General features: G+C 48.7%; 1 protein-coding gene across 3 annotated transcripts in view; it reads right to left on the bottom strand.

The window, feature by feature from the left end:
• The window catches only part of LOC105495069 (solute carrier family 1 member 7), a 54,816-nt gene extending 40,731 nt beyond the window's left edge, over nt 1–14,085 (bottom strand). For all 3 annotated transcript variants that reach the window (XM_011764246.2, XM_011764247.2, XM_011764248.2), the window contains exons 1-2: nt 13,829–14,085; nt 5,956–6,035 (exon numbers count right to left, since the gene is read on the bottom strand). In XM_011764246.2, coding sequence (XP_011762548.2) covers nt 5,956–6,035; nt 13,829–14,005 — 257 coding nt within the window. In that variant the 5' untranslated portion in view covers nt 14,006–14,085. The remainder of the gene's footprint in view (nt 1–5,955; nt 6,036–13,828) is intronic.
• Between the last annotated feature and the right edge of the window lie 2,251 nt (nt 14,086–16,336).

Genomic DNA, 16,336 nt, shown 5'->3' with positions numbered 1-16,336 from the left:
ACAGTGAGCCGTGGTCATGCCACTGCACTTCAGCCTGAGGACAGAGTGAGACCCTGTCTCAATTTAAAAAAAAAAAAAAGAAAAAGAATAGGAATTCATGACAGAGAAGGAGGCTTTGACTGCCATGGCACAAGAAATGGCTCTGGGTGCCAGGTGAGTGCATCATGGAGAGGCGCGGGACCTGGCCAGTGCCCCCATGGAGGCCCTGTGGGTATGCAGGTATGCACGACTCCAGTGAAGCAGGGCATGCTGCACGGTCTGTACTGGTGTTGAGGGAGCACCTGGGTGTGCTTCAGTCAAGGGTGGCTTTCCAGGTCAGGGGACAGGTGAGCTGCCGCTGCTAATTAGAACCATGAAGATGGAAGAGGCCATCCAAGGGGCTTCCTGCTGAGAGCAGGGACAGAGGTGGCCACGGGCTGGGGGAGCATTCATGACACATCTGAGGAGCCTGGTGATGCTTTAATAAGTTATAAAAACATGGGACATCTGCCAGGCATGGTGGCTCATGTATGTAATCCTAGCACTTTGGGAGGCCGAGGTGGGTGGATCACCTGAGGTCAGGAGTTTGAGACCAGCCTGGCCAACGTGGTGAAACCCCGTCTCTACTAAGAAATCAAAAATTTGCCAGTCGTGGTGGTGCGCGCCTGTAATCCCAGCTACTTGGGCGGCTGAGGCAGGAGAATTGCTTGAACCTGGGAGGCGGAGACTGCAGTGAGCTGAGATCACACCACTGCACTCCAGCCTAGGCAACACAGTGAGACTCTGTCTCAAAAAAAAAAAAAAAAAGAAAAAGAAAAAGAAAAAGAAAAGGAAAAAGAAGAAAGAAAAACATGGGACATCCATAATGTACCAGGAGCCATGCTGGGTCTTCACGTACATTCTCTTATTTACTTTTCATAATAACCCTGTGAGGGAGGTATTATTCCCACTTTATAGATAAGGACACTGAGGCTCAGATGCTAAAAGGCTTGTTTACGTCTGCACGTCTAGAGAGTGACTCCAAAGCCCTGTTCCTGCCCTGTAGCCTTTGCAGATTTCAGCCACCCTCGCCCATGCTGCCTGCTCCCCTGCCACATTGTGACAGATGAAGCCACCACTGGTCAAGCGTGGGCTGCACTCAGCTGGACTGAAGCCCACCTGTCTGAGGAGGGACTTGGGCCAGAGGCTGGGCCGGAGAAATTCTAGAAAAAAGGAGCCCACAGCTGGAAGATGCCAGATTATGGGAAGAGTGACTGAACTTGGCTCCAACCCTCCTGGCCCCATTGCCCTCCCACTGGGCCTCCCTTCTCCAGAGCAAGGTGTGTCTATGACCCCTCCATCGCAGCCCAGGGGCCTTTCAGCCCTCACGTCCACCCTTGCAGTCACCCACACTTCTTTACACCTCACCACCTCCCTTTGCTTGTTGTTTAGCTCTCCAGCCTCTGAACGAATCTGTCACGCTGAGTACCTGGCAGAGGTCAGTGTGAAAGACAGAGGAGTCAATGACCTGATCCCCTCCTGGGATCTCAGACAAAAACAAAGATGCACACGACCCTGCCCACAGAGCAGGCCACGCCACCGGCCTGACCCCTCAACAGGGGCACTTCTTGTTCAGTGAGATGAGTGCCTCTCCCACATAGGGATGCTAGTTTGTTTGCTCACATAGACGTCACTAGTGGACTAAAAAATGCCTGTCCCCCATTGTGTGGCATGCCAGCTGCGACCGCGAGGTCACTGAGCTAACGACACTCAGCTCATGTAGGTCACACACAGCGTCAGCATTGGAGACAGGTCATCATCTATTTTACCAACCAGCGGGGAGGTGAAAGGACTTCCCACACAGAACCTTGAGACAGGTCTTGAATACAGAGTGAGACTTTAAATGAAAGGAGGGTGTGCATGGCAGGGGCTGGGCAGGAACAGGAGTGTGGAGACAGACCCCTGTGGCATGCTGCGGGACTAATGGGTGACCAGCCTCGTTCCAGGGCTTGGTGTGGGGAAAGGGTGGTTGTTTGTCCTGGAGAGAAGGTGGGAACAGATGTCATGGGAGCCAGGCTTTGAGGCCCAGACCTGCAGGTGGTTAGAACTGGAAGCTGGTGAGCCCAAATGTAACCCCTGCCCTCCCGCCACTGCCCTGTAGCCAGGTCACACTGCAGAAAACCTTGCCTTCCTGGGTCACCGCGTGGAGCCCCTGGGGATGGGAGTACCACAGCCTTCTGCTGGGCTCCGAAGATGTGGAGCCAGAAGGTCTGACCCCAGGACAATCAGGAGGTTTAAAATCCTCAGAACACTTTTGGAGCTCTGAAAGCAAACCTCTGCTTGGACCCTTTGGGGTTCTGGTTCAGTCAGCTCAGGGTCAGGCCTGACATCTGAATTTTTCAAAGCGGCTCTGGTGATTTTGCCCTGCGCTGAGTAACAACCTCACACAAGAGTGGCTGTTCCTCAAAGGCAGGGACACCCAGCCCTGGGCTGGCCAAGAGCAAGAGCTCAGGGGACAGTGTGGATGGACTCCTGGCCAGCATGGATAATAGGCCAGTTTGAGGCCAAAGGAGAGAGAGTTCAGGAATGAGGGGTTTTAGGGCTCAGAAATGCGTCATATTTCCCCCATGAAGGTTTAATTCTCCCTTCATAGGAAAATGTTAAAGCAGTTCCATTTCTCAGTGACACGGTTGCTCTGCACCAGTCCAAACTCTATAACAAACAAATGAAATGTATGAACACGTCCTGGCTTTTCTCAACTTAATACCACATGCATTTCCAGCCAAGAGAACACTGAGTCTGGTGGAGGGAGACCAGGCATTTGAGAGCCAGAAAGTGGAGAGCTGGACGGGCCTTTGTTGCTGGGTAAAGAAGCCCAGGGTTGGGGCCTCACCTCAGATCGCATGATCGCTTGTGGAGGAGGCAGGTTGAGGACCCAGGCCTCTGACTTCTGAACAGGATTTTTGTGTTTTGTTTTGAGTGCCTTGTCCAAGGCCACACAGGTAATACATAGCAAGGCCAGGCTGTGTGATTCCAGGGTCCACACAACGGCCTCTAAGGTGCTTCTGTTCTGAGAGAGAGGCAACGCCCAGGCAGTTAGGACAGTCAGCAGGAAAGGGCAGACAGAGCTGCTGCCAAGGGTCCTAGCTTCCTCTACCAGTGTACTTATTTAGCTGTTCAGTGATTGTCTATGTTCCTGTCAGTCTTCCCAGCAGTCTGTGAACACCATAAGATAGTCTCTCCAGAGACAGACAATCTCTCCATCATCTCTGTGTCTGTAGCACCCAGCACAGGGCCAAGTGTCCAGAAAGCACAATGCATGATTGCTGGATCCATTCATTAATTCACTTGATCAGTATTAATAAGCACCTACTATGTGCCTGGCACTTGGCTAGGTGCTGACAACACAGAGTTAAATCTAGGCAGAGTAGCCTCGTTAACTTTGCAAAGCTGACAGCCCAATGGGAGATAAAGAAACTAATCAACAAGTGAATGCATGTAGAATGACAATATATGATACAGGAACAGGGTACAGTGAGGGAGAGCCAGGGTGGCGTGAAGGGGATAGTGGGGACAGCCTTCCTAAGAAGATGATGTGCAAGTTGAGATGGAAAAAAAGAGGAGGAAGAAGAGGTATAAGATGTTGGGGAAGCGTGTTCCAGAGGAAGGAACAGCATGTGTGGGGGCCCTGAGGTGGTAAGGGCTTGGTCTGCTTAGGGAACTCGAGGCTGGTGGGGACTGGAGTGTGTGACACGGAATGAGGTGGGGATGGGCAGGGCAGATCACGCAGGGCCTCCTAGACCAGGTTAATGGTCTGCAGATTGAGTCTACATGTCATGGAAGCCGTTGAAGGTAAATGAGGGGCACGGCCCAATCTACTTTTCTCGAGATCCTTCTAGCCACTGGGTGGAATGGATGGGAGGGGACAAGAAGTGAGGCGAGGAGACCAGTGAGGTGACAGTGGAGTCCGGATGTGAGAAGAGAGTGCCTTGGCCTGTAGGGTGGGAAGGAAGCTCCATTTTTCGACTGAGTAGGCAGAATCCGCTAGAGCTGCAGATGGGGCTGTGGGGTTGAGAGAAAGGGGATAGCCAATGACAGGCCTGATGGAAGACCTGGGTGATGGAGCTGCCATTTGCGGACAAGAAGAAAACAGGAAAAGGAGGCAGTTTGCTGGGTAAAACTTCAAGTTGGTGACATTAAACTTGAAGTGTGGCTGGGCACGGTGGCTCATGCCTATAATCCCAGCACTTTGGGAGGCTGAGGCAGGTGGATTGCTGGAGCTCAGGAGTTTGAGACTAGCCTGGGCAACATGGTGAGGCCCAGCCTCTACAAAAAATACAAAAAAGTCACCAGGTGTGGTGATGCGCGCCTGTGGTCCCAGTTACTTGGGGGGCTGAGGTGGGAGGATCACTTGAACCCAGGAAACCAAGGCTGCAGTAAGCTGAGATTGTGTCACTGCACTCTAGCCTGGGCGACAGAGCAAGATCCTGTCTCAAACAAAACAAAACTTGAAATGTTTGTGAAACATCCAAGTGGAGATGTCAAATAGGCAGTTGGCTAATGAAGCGTGGAGCTCAGAGGAGAGGTCTGGGAAGATCTCCATCTGGGGGCATTGGGCTTGTAGGTGGTACATTAAAGCTATGAAATTAGATGAGAAAAGGCTGGAGAAACTGAACATTTGGAGATTGAGTAGAAGGAGAGAGGCCAGGATGGATGGGCAGAAAGCAGGCAAAAAGTTAGGAGAGTGTGAGTCCACAGGGAAGGGCATTTCATGAGGGCAAGAGTAATCAGCTGCACCCGTGGCTGTGGAGAGGCCATGTGGAGGAACCGGACGTGTCGTACAGATTCAGCAACATACAGGACTGCTGACCCTGACAGATGCACTGGCTCAGTGAATGACTCCAAAGATGTAGCAAGAGGAGACAGTCACTAGAGTGAGTTGAGGAATCAGGGAAGGCTTCCTGAGGGAGGTAGCATTTCAGCAGAGCCTTGAAGGCTGAGTCCTGAGAGATTTAAATGCTGCTTGCAAAGGCCTCTGTGCAGAAAATATAAAGCGCCCTTGGCCTGGGGATTATCTCCACTTCACAAAGGGGAGAGGGCTGAGGAGCTGGCTCACTGCTCAGCAGCAGGGAGGCCGGGAGGCAGAGCCCATGCAGAGGCTCATCCTCTTTCCTGTCTGCAGAGGAGTCCTGGAAGATGAAGATTTCTCATGGCCTCAGAACAAAGGTTCTTAGACACCAACTGGAGCAGCCACTCGTTATACATCTGGAAAACTCAAAGCCTGGACAGGGATAGGGTTGCTCAAGGTCACCCTAGCACATCAGTGAAAGGGACCAAGTGATCTCCTATGATTTCTGTGGCCCGCACCCTACTGGGTGAGGTCTGAATTCTTCAGCCTGGTGTTCAAGGTCTTTCATGACTGGGGAAGAGCTCACCCTCCAAATTCATCTCCCACTGTCCCTCTCTTGTCCCAAGTCCCAACCTCCTGAGTGCTCAGATACACAAGCACATAGTCTTCATGAAAACCCTTCAAAGTAGGTGTTGTTGTTCCCATTTTACAGATGAGGAAACTGAGGCGTAGAGAGGTGAGATAATGTGTCCAAAGTTACACAGCCGAGCCAGGATATGATCACTGGAATATCATCAGAGTTAGTTCTGTTTTCTCCAGGCCTTGCTGCGTCACCATGAACAGCCCCTCCTCTGGGAAGTCATCCCTCAATTCCCTGGCCTTGAGTTATCTTGGAGTCACGTCATGTCCTTTGACTCCAAATCACCTGTTCTGCCCACGAAAAATTCTACTGGATGGAACCAACAACTGGGGCCACTAAATGACTCAGAAGCCAGCAGCCCACAGCACCACCCATAAAGGCTCTGAAGTCACACTCCTCCCACGGCCTGTGGTTGCTGTTCAGCCACCCACAGCAGGAGCAGGGCAGCAACAGAAGCTATCCTCTCCCCTCCTGGTTCCAGACCGCCTGGCCGAAACTCCGCTCTCACCTGGAGACCACCAGTGGAAGGATCATCATCTTCAGCATCCTCATCAGGAGCTCTCCAGGGAACTGGAAATAACTAATTTCCTGAAAACACAGTAAGAACTGGGGTTATAGCAAGAGATGTAGACTGCACAGTGGTTCCATTCTTCACAGTCTTTGAAGCACTATCCCGTCTGACTCCCCTGTCTAGCACATGGCAGCAGAGTCCATGGAGAAAGAAATGGCTTTGGAGCCACAGAACTGGGTTCCAATCCTGGTAAACACCCCCCCCCCCCACCAATCCACCACAAGCTGTGTGGCCTTAAGCATCTTCTGTGACCACTCTGAGTTTTTGTGTTTTTCTCGTCTATAACATGAGGGTAATAACTACAGTAGTCCCTACTTATTCTCAGGGGACGTGTTCCGAGACTGCCAGTGGATGCCTGAAACCACAGAGACTGAACCTATGGATGTTTTTTTGCCTATAGGTACATACCTACGATAAAATGTAATTCATAAATTAGACACAGTAAGAGATTAACAGTAACTAATAATCAAATGGAGCGATTAGAAGATACTGTAATAAAAGTTATGTGAATGTGGTCTCTCTTAAAATTGCTTACAGTACTGTTCTCACCCGTTTTCAGACCACTGGTAACTGAAATCATAGAAAGTGAAACAGTGGATAAGGGGGGACTACTCTGCCTCACTGGGTCATTGGGGGACTTAAACGGGAGAATGCATGCAAGCACTTAGCACAGCGCCTGGATGACAGTAAATGTTCGATAATCCTGTGAATAACAGCTCTCCTCCCATCTGCACCACGCATCTGGCCTAGCCATGGAATAAAATCTCTCTCGTGTAGCAGATGGCAAGTGATGAGAGGACAGAGCCGAGTACTGCTCACGCGTTCATTCAACCTGCATCACACCAGGCATCATGGTGAGCACCCCAACATGAACTAGGCAGGGTTCCTGCCCCGAGAAATCCCCAGCCTAGCTGGTGAGGAGACCCACTCCTAAGCAGACCATGGCCTTCTTGCAAGTCAGTTTCTCCATCTGTTTTGGGTCCATTCTCTAGCGCTTCTCCCCGAAAATGCTGAGAGAGAGGATCAGATTGAACGGGTGCGACACCATGCAGTAGAAACAGCCCCCTTTAGCAGAGTTCTTAGGCCTGACTCCTTCCTAGGCCGCTGGCTCCAGCCTGTCCACGGATCTTTGACTAAGGAGCCAATTCCTTGCCCAATAAGCTGTCGCCCAAGTAACAGTCACGTGACCAGGACCTGATACCTGAAGCAGAAGGGCTGCTAAGCCCAGTTGAATCTGACTTTCAGATAACAACATGTAATTCATTCTTATACTTAAAAAAAAAAAAAAAAAATTGCTGTTTATCTGAAACTCCAGTTTATCTGGGTGTGCTGTTTTTAAAAAATTTTTTAACTTAATTCAGTTTTGCTACTCTGGCAACTCTGGCGTGGGGCCACTTTCTTCAGAGGGTGAGGTTGTGGGTGAGGCAGGCAAATGGACTTTCAAACATCATCCAAGTTAAATTGTTGTACTTGCAACTTTTTTTTTTTTTTAACCAAAGCCAAACATACTTGGTTAATGATCTGATGCTTTAAAAACCTCCAAATCATCGAATGTTGGTGCTGTGAGGGGACTCTTGAGATCTTCTAGCCCAGCCCACTCATGTGATAGATGAGGAAGCTGAACCGCAAAAGGGAGGTGACGGGCCCACCCAATGTTAACCGCAGCACAGGACCAGGAATCAGGCCTCCTAGTCCTGTACTGCTACCATTTCCAATGCACCAGAAAATCTGCTTTTTAAAGAAATATACCCATCATGACTCTCTCTCTCTCTCTCTCTCTCTCTATATATATATATATATATATATACATACATATATATATTTTAAGACAGAGTCTTGCTCTGTTGCCAGGCTGGAGTGCAGTGCAGTGGTGCCATCTTGGCTCACTGCAACCTCTGCCTCCCAGGTTCAAGCAATTCCCCTGCCTCAGCCTCCCAAGTAGCTGGGACTACATGTGCCACCATGCCCGGCTAATTTTTTGTATTTTAGTAGAGACGGGGTTTCACCATGTTGACCAGGATGGTCTCAATCTCCTGACCTTGTGATCCGCCCTCCTCAGCCTCCCAAAGTGCTAGGATTACAGGCGTGAGCCACACACCCTGCCAACGATATATTTTTAATTAACTTTAGTCCACATATATATATATTTTTTTTTCTTTTATATTTTGACACAGGGCCTCGTTCTGTCACCCAGGCAGGAGTGCAGTGGTGCGATCTTGGCTCACTGCAACCTCCACCTCCTGGGCTCAAGCAATCTTCACACCTCAGGCCCCCGAGTAGCTGAGACCACAGATGTGTGCCACCAAGCCCAGCTAATTTTTGTATTCTTTGTAGAGATAGGGTCTCACTACGTTGCCGAGACTGGTCTCAAACTCCTGGACTCAAGCAGTCCTCCCAGCTCAGCCTCCCAAAGTGCTGGGATTATAGGCGTGAGCCACTGCGCCTGGCACCCGCATGTATTCTTTACGTTAAAAGTGCTCTAATAGTCAGGCTTGGTGGCTCATGCCTGTAATCCCAGCACTTTGAGACGCCAAGGTAGGTGGATCACTTGAGGTTAAGAGTTTGAGACCAGCCCAGCCAACATGGCAAAACCCCATCTCTACTAAAAATACAAAAATTAGTTGGGCATGGTGGTGTGTGTCTGTAGTCCCAGCTACTCAGGAGGCTGAGGCACAAGATTCGCTTGAACCCGGGAGGCAGGGGTTGCAGTGAGCTGAGATCGCGCCACTGCACTCCAGCCTGGGCGACAGAGGGACACTCTATCTTAAAAAAATAAAAATAAAAATAAATAAATAAATAAATAAAACAGTGCTCTACTGATAAAAAGACAGCTTTTTCCTTATCTCTCTCTATCCCTATCTCACAACTTACCAGTAGTGAACATGCTCAATTCTTCTAGCTGTTTCCCATAGTATCAGTATTTCTAGATAATATGGTCATAATGCTATTTCTTGATTCATCATTTTGACATCTATCAACTTCCCTGCCATGAGTGATGAAAACTTAGTTCTTACTCCCTTTCTCTCCACCTATTTCACCATTATATTTATATTAATTTTTAGGTAAATCAATAGTCAAGATTTACAATGTTTTGATCGTCAAATAGTGCTTACCGTTGAGCCAAGTAATGTACTACAACCATGCCTCCTTGCTTGTAGCCTACAGTTAATTGAGTGATTTTTATTTGTCTTGCTTTCTGTGAATCACCCACTAATTTCTTCCAAACATTTTAACATGTCTACTAAACTACCTAACGATAGTATTTTCTGCTCTCTCAAGCAGATAGTATTTTCTGCTCTCTCTTTTATCCTGCCTGGGACCTTGGTCCGTGAGCTCTCCACCTTCCTGCTCCAGTTTGGACTGACTGCTCTCTAGGCCCAGTGCTTGTCATGGTTCCCTTCTTGATTGTCATTCTGGGACTTATCCTTTAGAGGGCCCCCTGTTTCTGGGATCCCTTGTCTTCTTGGTTTACTTCCTTGTTTTGCTGAAACATCTCCTTTGGTAGCTTTCTGAGTAATAGTGGATGGGAGATAAACTTTTCTGAGTCCTTACATGAGTAAAAATGCCTTTATTCTACCTTTACCTCTGATAATAGCATATGTGAGATACTTCGTTGGAAATAATTTCCCCTCAGGTTTGGAAGATGTTTCTCGTTTGTTTTCCAGCTTCCAGTTTGCTTAAGGTGTTCAAAGCTATTCTGATTTCCTGTTCCTTAAATGATGTTGGTTTTATTCCACCAGAACCATCCAAAGATCATCTGTTTATCTCCACTTTTTGGTAATTTCATGGTGATGGGCCATAGTATGGGGTTTTCTTTCTTTTTTAAACAAAATTGACAGTGCTATGCTTACCTTTCACTTCTGAGAAACTGCTTAGATTCTCTGCAAACTGTTTCTCCTCTATTTTTCTTCTGTTAGCTCTCTCTCTAAAAGTGTCATTAGGTAGCCGGACATTGAACATTCTAATTTTCTTATGTTTTCTTTTCTATTTTCATTTCTTTTTGTTCTAGTTTCTGGGAGATTTCTACAACTTTATCCCAGTTATTGACATTAATGGGTTTTTTTTTGGAGATGGGGGTCTCACGCCATGTTTCCCAGGCTGGTCTTGAACTCCTGGGCTCAGGCAATCCACCCGCCTTGGCCTCCCAAAGTGCTAGGATTACAGGTGTGAGCCACCAGGTCTAGCCAAAGTTTTTCTATTAATATATAATATTTTTACATATTTATGGGGTACAGTTGGTATATTGTTACATACACTGTGTAATGTTCAAATCAGGGTATTCAGGGTCTCCAACACTTTGAGTATTTATCCTTTCTGTGTATTGGGCAGCTACTCACATTTTTATCTTAGTTCTTCTATTTTTAATTTCCCCAGATTCTTTTTTGTTCTCTGATTGTTCCTTCTTTTTGCATCCCCTCTGTTGTACGGTAACTATATCTTCACTGCGGAAAGCTTCAGAGGAGATTTACAAAGCTTCCTTCTCCTCCCCGCCTTGTCTCTGCTTCATTAGAGACCCCCTTTTCTCTTTGTTTTTCTCATTAGAGACCCCCTTTTCTCTTCGTTTACTCTGTTTCACGTTAGCAGTCTCCTCACGTTGCTGGTGGCGTGGCTTTCAGCTCATATGTAAGTTTGAAGCGCTGAACTTCTGCGTATATGAGTGGGGCTTGTCAACTGACGGCCGTCAGGGCAGGGCGACAGGTGCTGATCTGGCTTTTTCACTGGGGCTGTGTGGGATGGTAGAGGAGTCTCCTTTATAGCAGAATTTAGAGATCTTTTCTCTGAGGCTTCAGTGAGAGAAGTCTCTTCCTGCCTTTGCCTGAGGAATGACATGGTGCCTAAGCTCAGCTGACAGCGATCTGAAACTGTGCTGGGGACCCCATTCAGATGAAAATGTCTGCTAATTAGTTTGAAGTAGGTACCTCAGCATGGCCCTCTCCCCAACACACACAGGGGTGGCCCAATACCCCCAAGTCCAGCTTCTCTGGTTCTTCGGGGCAGGCAGTGGGGTGGAGATGGGTGGATGAGTTCCCCAACTGAACTGGAAGGTCCCTAGGGGTCTAACTGCTCTGGTTACAAAATTCCAAACCATGCCCGGGCTTTCAACCCCAGCCTCACCCTGCCTAGTGCAGCATCTTGCTCTTTTATGTTCTGGAGTCTACAAGGCAAACTGGCTTGGTATCGACTTCCATAGACTGACTAAGATTCCAGCTTTCTGTGAACAAGGTCATAAGCTCCACCCACCTCCGTATTGTCTAATTTGTTGTAGCCTCTCGATTTCTTTTCTCAACTGTCTCCTTTTATATTCCCTTTATTCTTGGTGGTTTTATCTTTTAAAAATCCCATTACTAAAATGTTAGTGGAATTCTAGGAAGGAGGGAAAAAAATGGATACAACTGTAATTTACCATGGTTTAATTGAAGTCTCAAAATGCTCAGTATTTTTAAATGAGATACTCATATCCCAAGACAAAATCCTGTGATTTTGTAAATTCTTTTCACAAATAGAACATTCTACCATTTTCCAAATTGTTTATGATTTTTGCCTGTTGCATAAGCTTACAAAACAAGAAGGGTTTAGTTTCTGAGTCACAGGCAAAGAGATCAAACAGAGAAATCCCAGATTTCAAAGTAAGATGCTGAGAAAGCCAGTTCCTGCCAAATAATTGTTCTAAGCCTCTACATCCTTCCTTCAATTTATCTGGCAGGTTAATCCAGACCGGAATACATTTGCATTTCCAAACAGATGGGAAAGGCAGCTTTGGCAAAGGAGGCCCCAGATGAGTTTGGCTTTTAATAATAGGCATTCCAATTTGTTTTCACAAAATAATCTTCCTGCAGGAGATATATTTTTGTTGCTGAGGAAAATTAAAGAGAACAGATTGCAGATTTTTTGTTCCATTGCCAGTTTAATGCAGCAAATAGTTGAGCGTTCTCTCTGTGCCTGACACAGGGCTAGGCTCAGGTTTTGGTTAAAAACAAACAAACAAACCCATATGTTGTTCAGCAGTGTGCAGCTTGGTGGGAGAAAGAGACACCCACATAGCCAGCTCTGAAGCCAGGTGGCCAGCAGTGGGGTTACAGTTACTTTTCATCAGCTATGGGAGATGAGATGGTTCCTGATGTAGACAGGACTTAAACAGGTAGATAAGGGAGAGAGGGGGAGTAACATGTAGTAAGCACCTACTGTATGCTGGGCACTAATGAATCCTTGGTTTATTCCTCATAACAATTCCAGTAGACATATACTGCCCCATATCCCATTTTACAGATAAGGAAACTGAGGCCCAGGGAGGAGAGAGGATATTGCCCAGCCATTTGCTAGCAGAGTCAAAGTTCAGGGTTTCTCTGCCTCCAGAGTCCACACCTCTTTCTAAATAACTGCTCGAGGCTTAACAGGGTCACCATAGTCGTGGCTCAGTTCTCCAGGAGTGAGTGTTTTCCTTTTAACGGAAGACAAAGTCTCATGCCTGACGCCAGTTGTAGAGACAGCGTTAGACCTTAGTGAGCAGGGAAGAGGACTTTCTGGGAATAGGGACTCTTCCAGGAGCCCATTGACAAAGGCTCTCCTTGACCACACTTTAGATAGTCTCCTCTGAGCCCTCTTTTCCACTGGGCTTTGTCCTTGGGCCTTGTCTTTGGCCTGCATAGTCCAACTGTAGCAAAAGTCCTGCCGAGTCAGTTTAGTGAGGATCCTTCACCCTTCAGCATCCTGATACTGGATCAGATTCCCCATCCCAGATCAATGTCTGGTCACCCTGGCCTGCCTTCAGCAAGAATCCCCCTACCCTGATGTCTCCTGCAGCCATTTGCTGTCCCCGACCCCCTCCCTCTGTTCACTGGCTGTAAATCTCCAGCCGGCTTTGTTGTCTTTGTGGTTGGGTCCCATCTCTCTCCCCAGGAGGTCTTGACACCTACCCCCACCACAATAGTCCTGCATACAACCTTCCTTACCAGTTTCACAAGTGGCAGAGGATTTTTTCTTTAACACCATGGGAATGTCCCTCCCTCTTCTGTAAGAGATGGGGGCTGACAGGGAAAGGGGCTCTTTCCCAGGCAAAGCAGCTTCCCCATGGCAGTTACACAGGCTGGAAACCTGGGACCTGGCTCTCCTTCCTGTCCCCCAGCCCACATCCCATCAGCCCCCACATCCTGAAGCTTCTCCTTTTGAAAACAGTTCTCACGTCTATTCCTTTTATCTGCACTACCAGGTCTCCCTCAAGCTGCCCCTTACTTGGCCCCCTGCCTGCCTTGATACCATCCCCTCTCCACTCAGCACCTGAGGGGTCTCCCAAGCTCCAACTGGCCTGTCGCTCTTCTGCCCAAAAGCATCTCATGGTTGTTGCAAGCCCACGCATGGCAATGGGACTTATGGGCCAGCTGGCCTCTGTGCTCCGGCCCCTGCACCTGGCACCTGCTGTCACCTCTGCCTAGAGCGCCCTTCCTGGATCTCTTGTCATTTGAGCAGCCTTTAGGTGTTCTCTGGTGCCTGTTTGAACTCACACAAGACCCCCCTCTTTCCCCGCCACAACTCTTGGCCCTGTGTTTGTCGTCGTGAGGCACCCTTGCCTCTTCTCACCTGGTGGTGCTAGGTTTGTAATCACTCCCCAGCCACGTGACTGGTTCCTCCCTCTAGTCCTGCAAAGTGTTTATCACACCCATGTTACCGATGAGAAAACCAGGACCCAGAGGAGCAAAGGGACTCACACACTGTCATGGCACCAGGGAGCTGTGACATGAGAATGTGACCCCAGATCCCTCAGGCCCACACACCCCTCCTGGACGGGGACCCCGAGATGCTCCGGGTGGCTGACCTGTGGTGAGAGGTGCCGGGTCCTCAGGAAGAAGCCGAGGAGGCAGCCCACAATGACAGACAGCACAGACAGGATGAGTAGTCCATTCCGCCTGCACACGTCCCTCCCCCGCGCCAAGATGGCATGCAGCACCATGGCAAGCCTGGCCTGCTGGCAAGGGGCACAGCACCATTCCATGCACAAGAGGCCGGCCGGGGGCACAGGGTCTGGGCTGAGGGCTCTAGCCCCTCAGTAGGCAGGTGGTCAGAGTTGCTTAACACCAGTCGCCAGCCCCACGGCCAGGCCTGTGTGGCCGCCCTAGAGGGAAGCCACAATCCTATTACCAGCTGCATCATTAGGAGCTGGGAGCAGATTAGGGCCTGGGAAATTAGAGCAGACCACGTGGTCTGGGAGTTCAGCCCTCAAAGCCAAGCGTTCCTTTTAAACAGTTGAGTGGACCAGGTACTGGGAGGAACAAGAGGAACATTCGCTTGCTTGGTTTGATCTTTACCCCGCTTCCTTCCAGAAAGAATCGAAAACAAGACAGTAAGACATCAGTTATCCTCTACATTAATTAAGCATTTGCTGTGCCCCAGGTGCCATTCTAGAAGAAAGTTACATGTACTGGCATATTTAATCCTAACACCAATCCCAAGAAATAAGTACTATCAATATCACCATTTTACAGATAAAGAAACTGAGGTGAGTGAGTGCATGTGCTGTGGGCCAGGCCTGTGCTGGCTGCCTTACCTATGCTAATCATAGGGAATCGTCCCAAAGACCCCAGGGTTTCCACCTTCATTTTTCAGAAAGGGAGGCTGAGACCCCAGGAGCCAGTCCCTTGGCCATGGTCACAGAGGTCAGAAGTCGGGGCCAGGCCAGTCTGTTTCCACCACATGAGCAGGCAGGTAGGTTCAAGGGTGCTTGGCAGTATTGCGGGGAATGTAGATTCGAGTCCAGGGGACCTGAGTTCAAAGGTGGGCTGTGCCACTCACCGGGAAACAGAACATAGATCTTCAGGGCTGTTTCAAGCCTGGTGCTGGGCACCCTGCAGGCTCTCTGGACCTATTATTTTTTACAGATGACAGAGCCCAAGAGACTTGCATTCAGGTCCCAGCTCTGCCACTTACTAGCTGTGTGACCTCAGACAAGCATTTCATCTCACTGTGCCTCAGTTTCTCCATCTGTAAAATAGAGATGATAACAGCATCTACTTTGTTAGAGCTGGTACAAGATTCCACCCAGAGGGTATTTGGAAGCGCAGTGTGAACCCTGGCGTGCTGAACAGGGGAACAGACTCTTAGGGTCATTATCACACTTAGTGCTTTGGAGAAAGAGTGTCTTTTTGCTGTTTCTTGTGGCCTGGCCTGCCCTGTCCTGTAAAGCCAGGAATTAACCCTCGTCTATTTCACCAGAGATTTGTAATCTCATTAGGGGCAGTCAGGCGGCAGGCGGCAGGGAGAGGGAAGTGCAGTCTGCAGTGAGGGTGGGAGGTAAAGGGTAGGGTGCGCACAGGGGCTTCCTCCTCCTGACATAGGAGACAGGGGCAGAGGATGAAGAGGACAGGGCCAAGGCAGGGCGTGGGGGAGAGGCGGTGAGAGGGCACTGGGGCACAGGCTCTGAAGCCATGGACGGAGCTCCCAACTGGGAAGATTCTGATTCCAATTTAATCAGCTCTGTGACCTTGCCGTCTCTGAATCTCAGTCTTGCCTTTTTTAGAATGAGAGAAATGGGCCCAGGTACGTTCGTCTAAGGAACTTCATTTCAACAAACCAATCTTCCAAAGCCCCTGCTCTTTGCAGTAGCTTGGGGGTGGGGAGTGGGGGTGAATACAAGTCTGAGAGGTTTTTTTCTCTGACTTTGACTCTTAAAACCAAAAGTTTCTTGCTACACCTTCAACTCCAACAAATGCCTCACTTTCCAAATAATCAGGTGGTTAGTTACTTCCTAGAAGAGAAAATAAACGTTTGGATTTGTGTTTTGCTCAACTCCCGGGCTCAAACAATCCTCCCATCTTGGCCTCCTAAAGTGTCGGGACTGCAGGCATGAGCCACCACACCCAGCCCAGACCTGGCCTTTACCTGTGCCATGATATAGGTGAGTCTTGCTTTCTACTCTGGCTCCATGACTCCGATTCCCAGGACATCCCCCACAGCCATCACTGACTCCTCTCTCCCACATGCTGACACTACCATTACCTGCCTACCAGACTACAACCTTTCTTTCCACTGTTCCTACAGTCTTCAACAGGAGAATTCCAACTCATTCTCGCAAATGTTCTTATAGTACCATTTAGTGCCACACCTCCTGGGTACTAGGAACACAGCAGTGAATCAAACAGTACCTGCCCTGCCCTCAGGGAGCTTATAAGAAAGTGGAGAGACCCCAAGAAATGACTAATTCACACTAAAATGTAAGTGACTGATAATGAGTTTACTAAGAATATTTGCAAATCAAATCAAGTCTCCTGGGTCAGAACCCTATAATAACTTACCATTGATAAAGAATCAACTGCCTGGCCGGGCGCGG

Source organism: Macaca nemestrina, chromosome 1 (assembly GCF_043159975.1).
Source record: "Macaca nemestrina isolate mMacNem1 chromosome 1, mMacNem.hap1, whole genome shotgun sequence".
NCBI classification, from domain to species: domain Eukaryota; kingdom Metazoa; phylum Chordata; class Mammalia; order Primates; family Cercopithecidae; genus Macaca; species Macaca nemestrina.
Note: the sequence above shows the minus strand (reverse complement) of the source record. Positions and strands in the feature narration are given on the sequence as shown.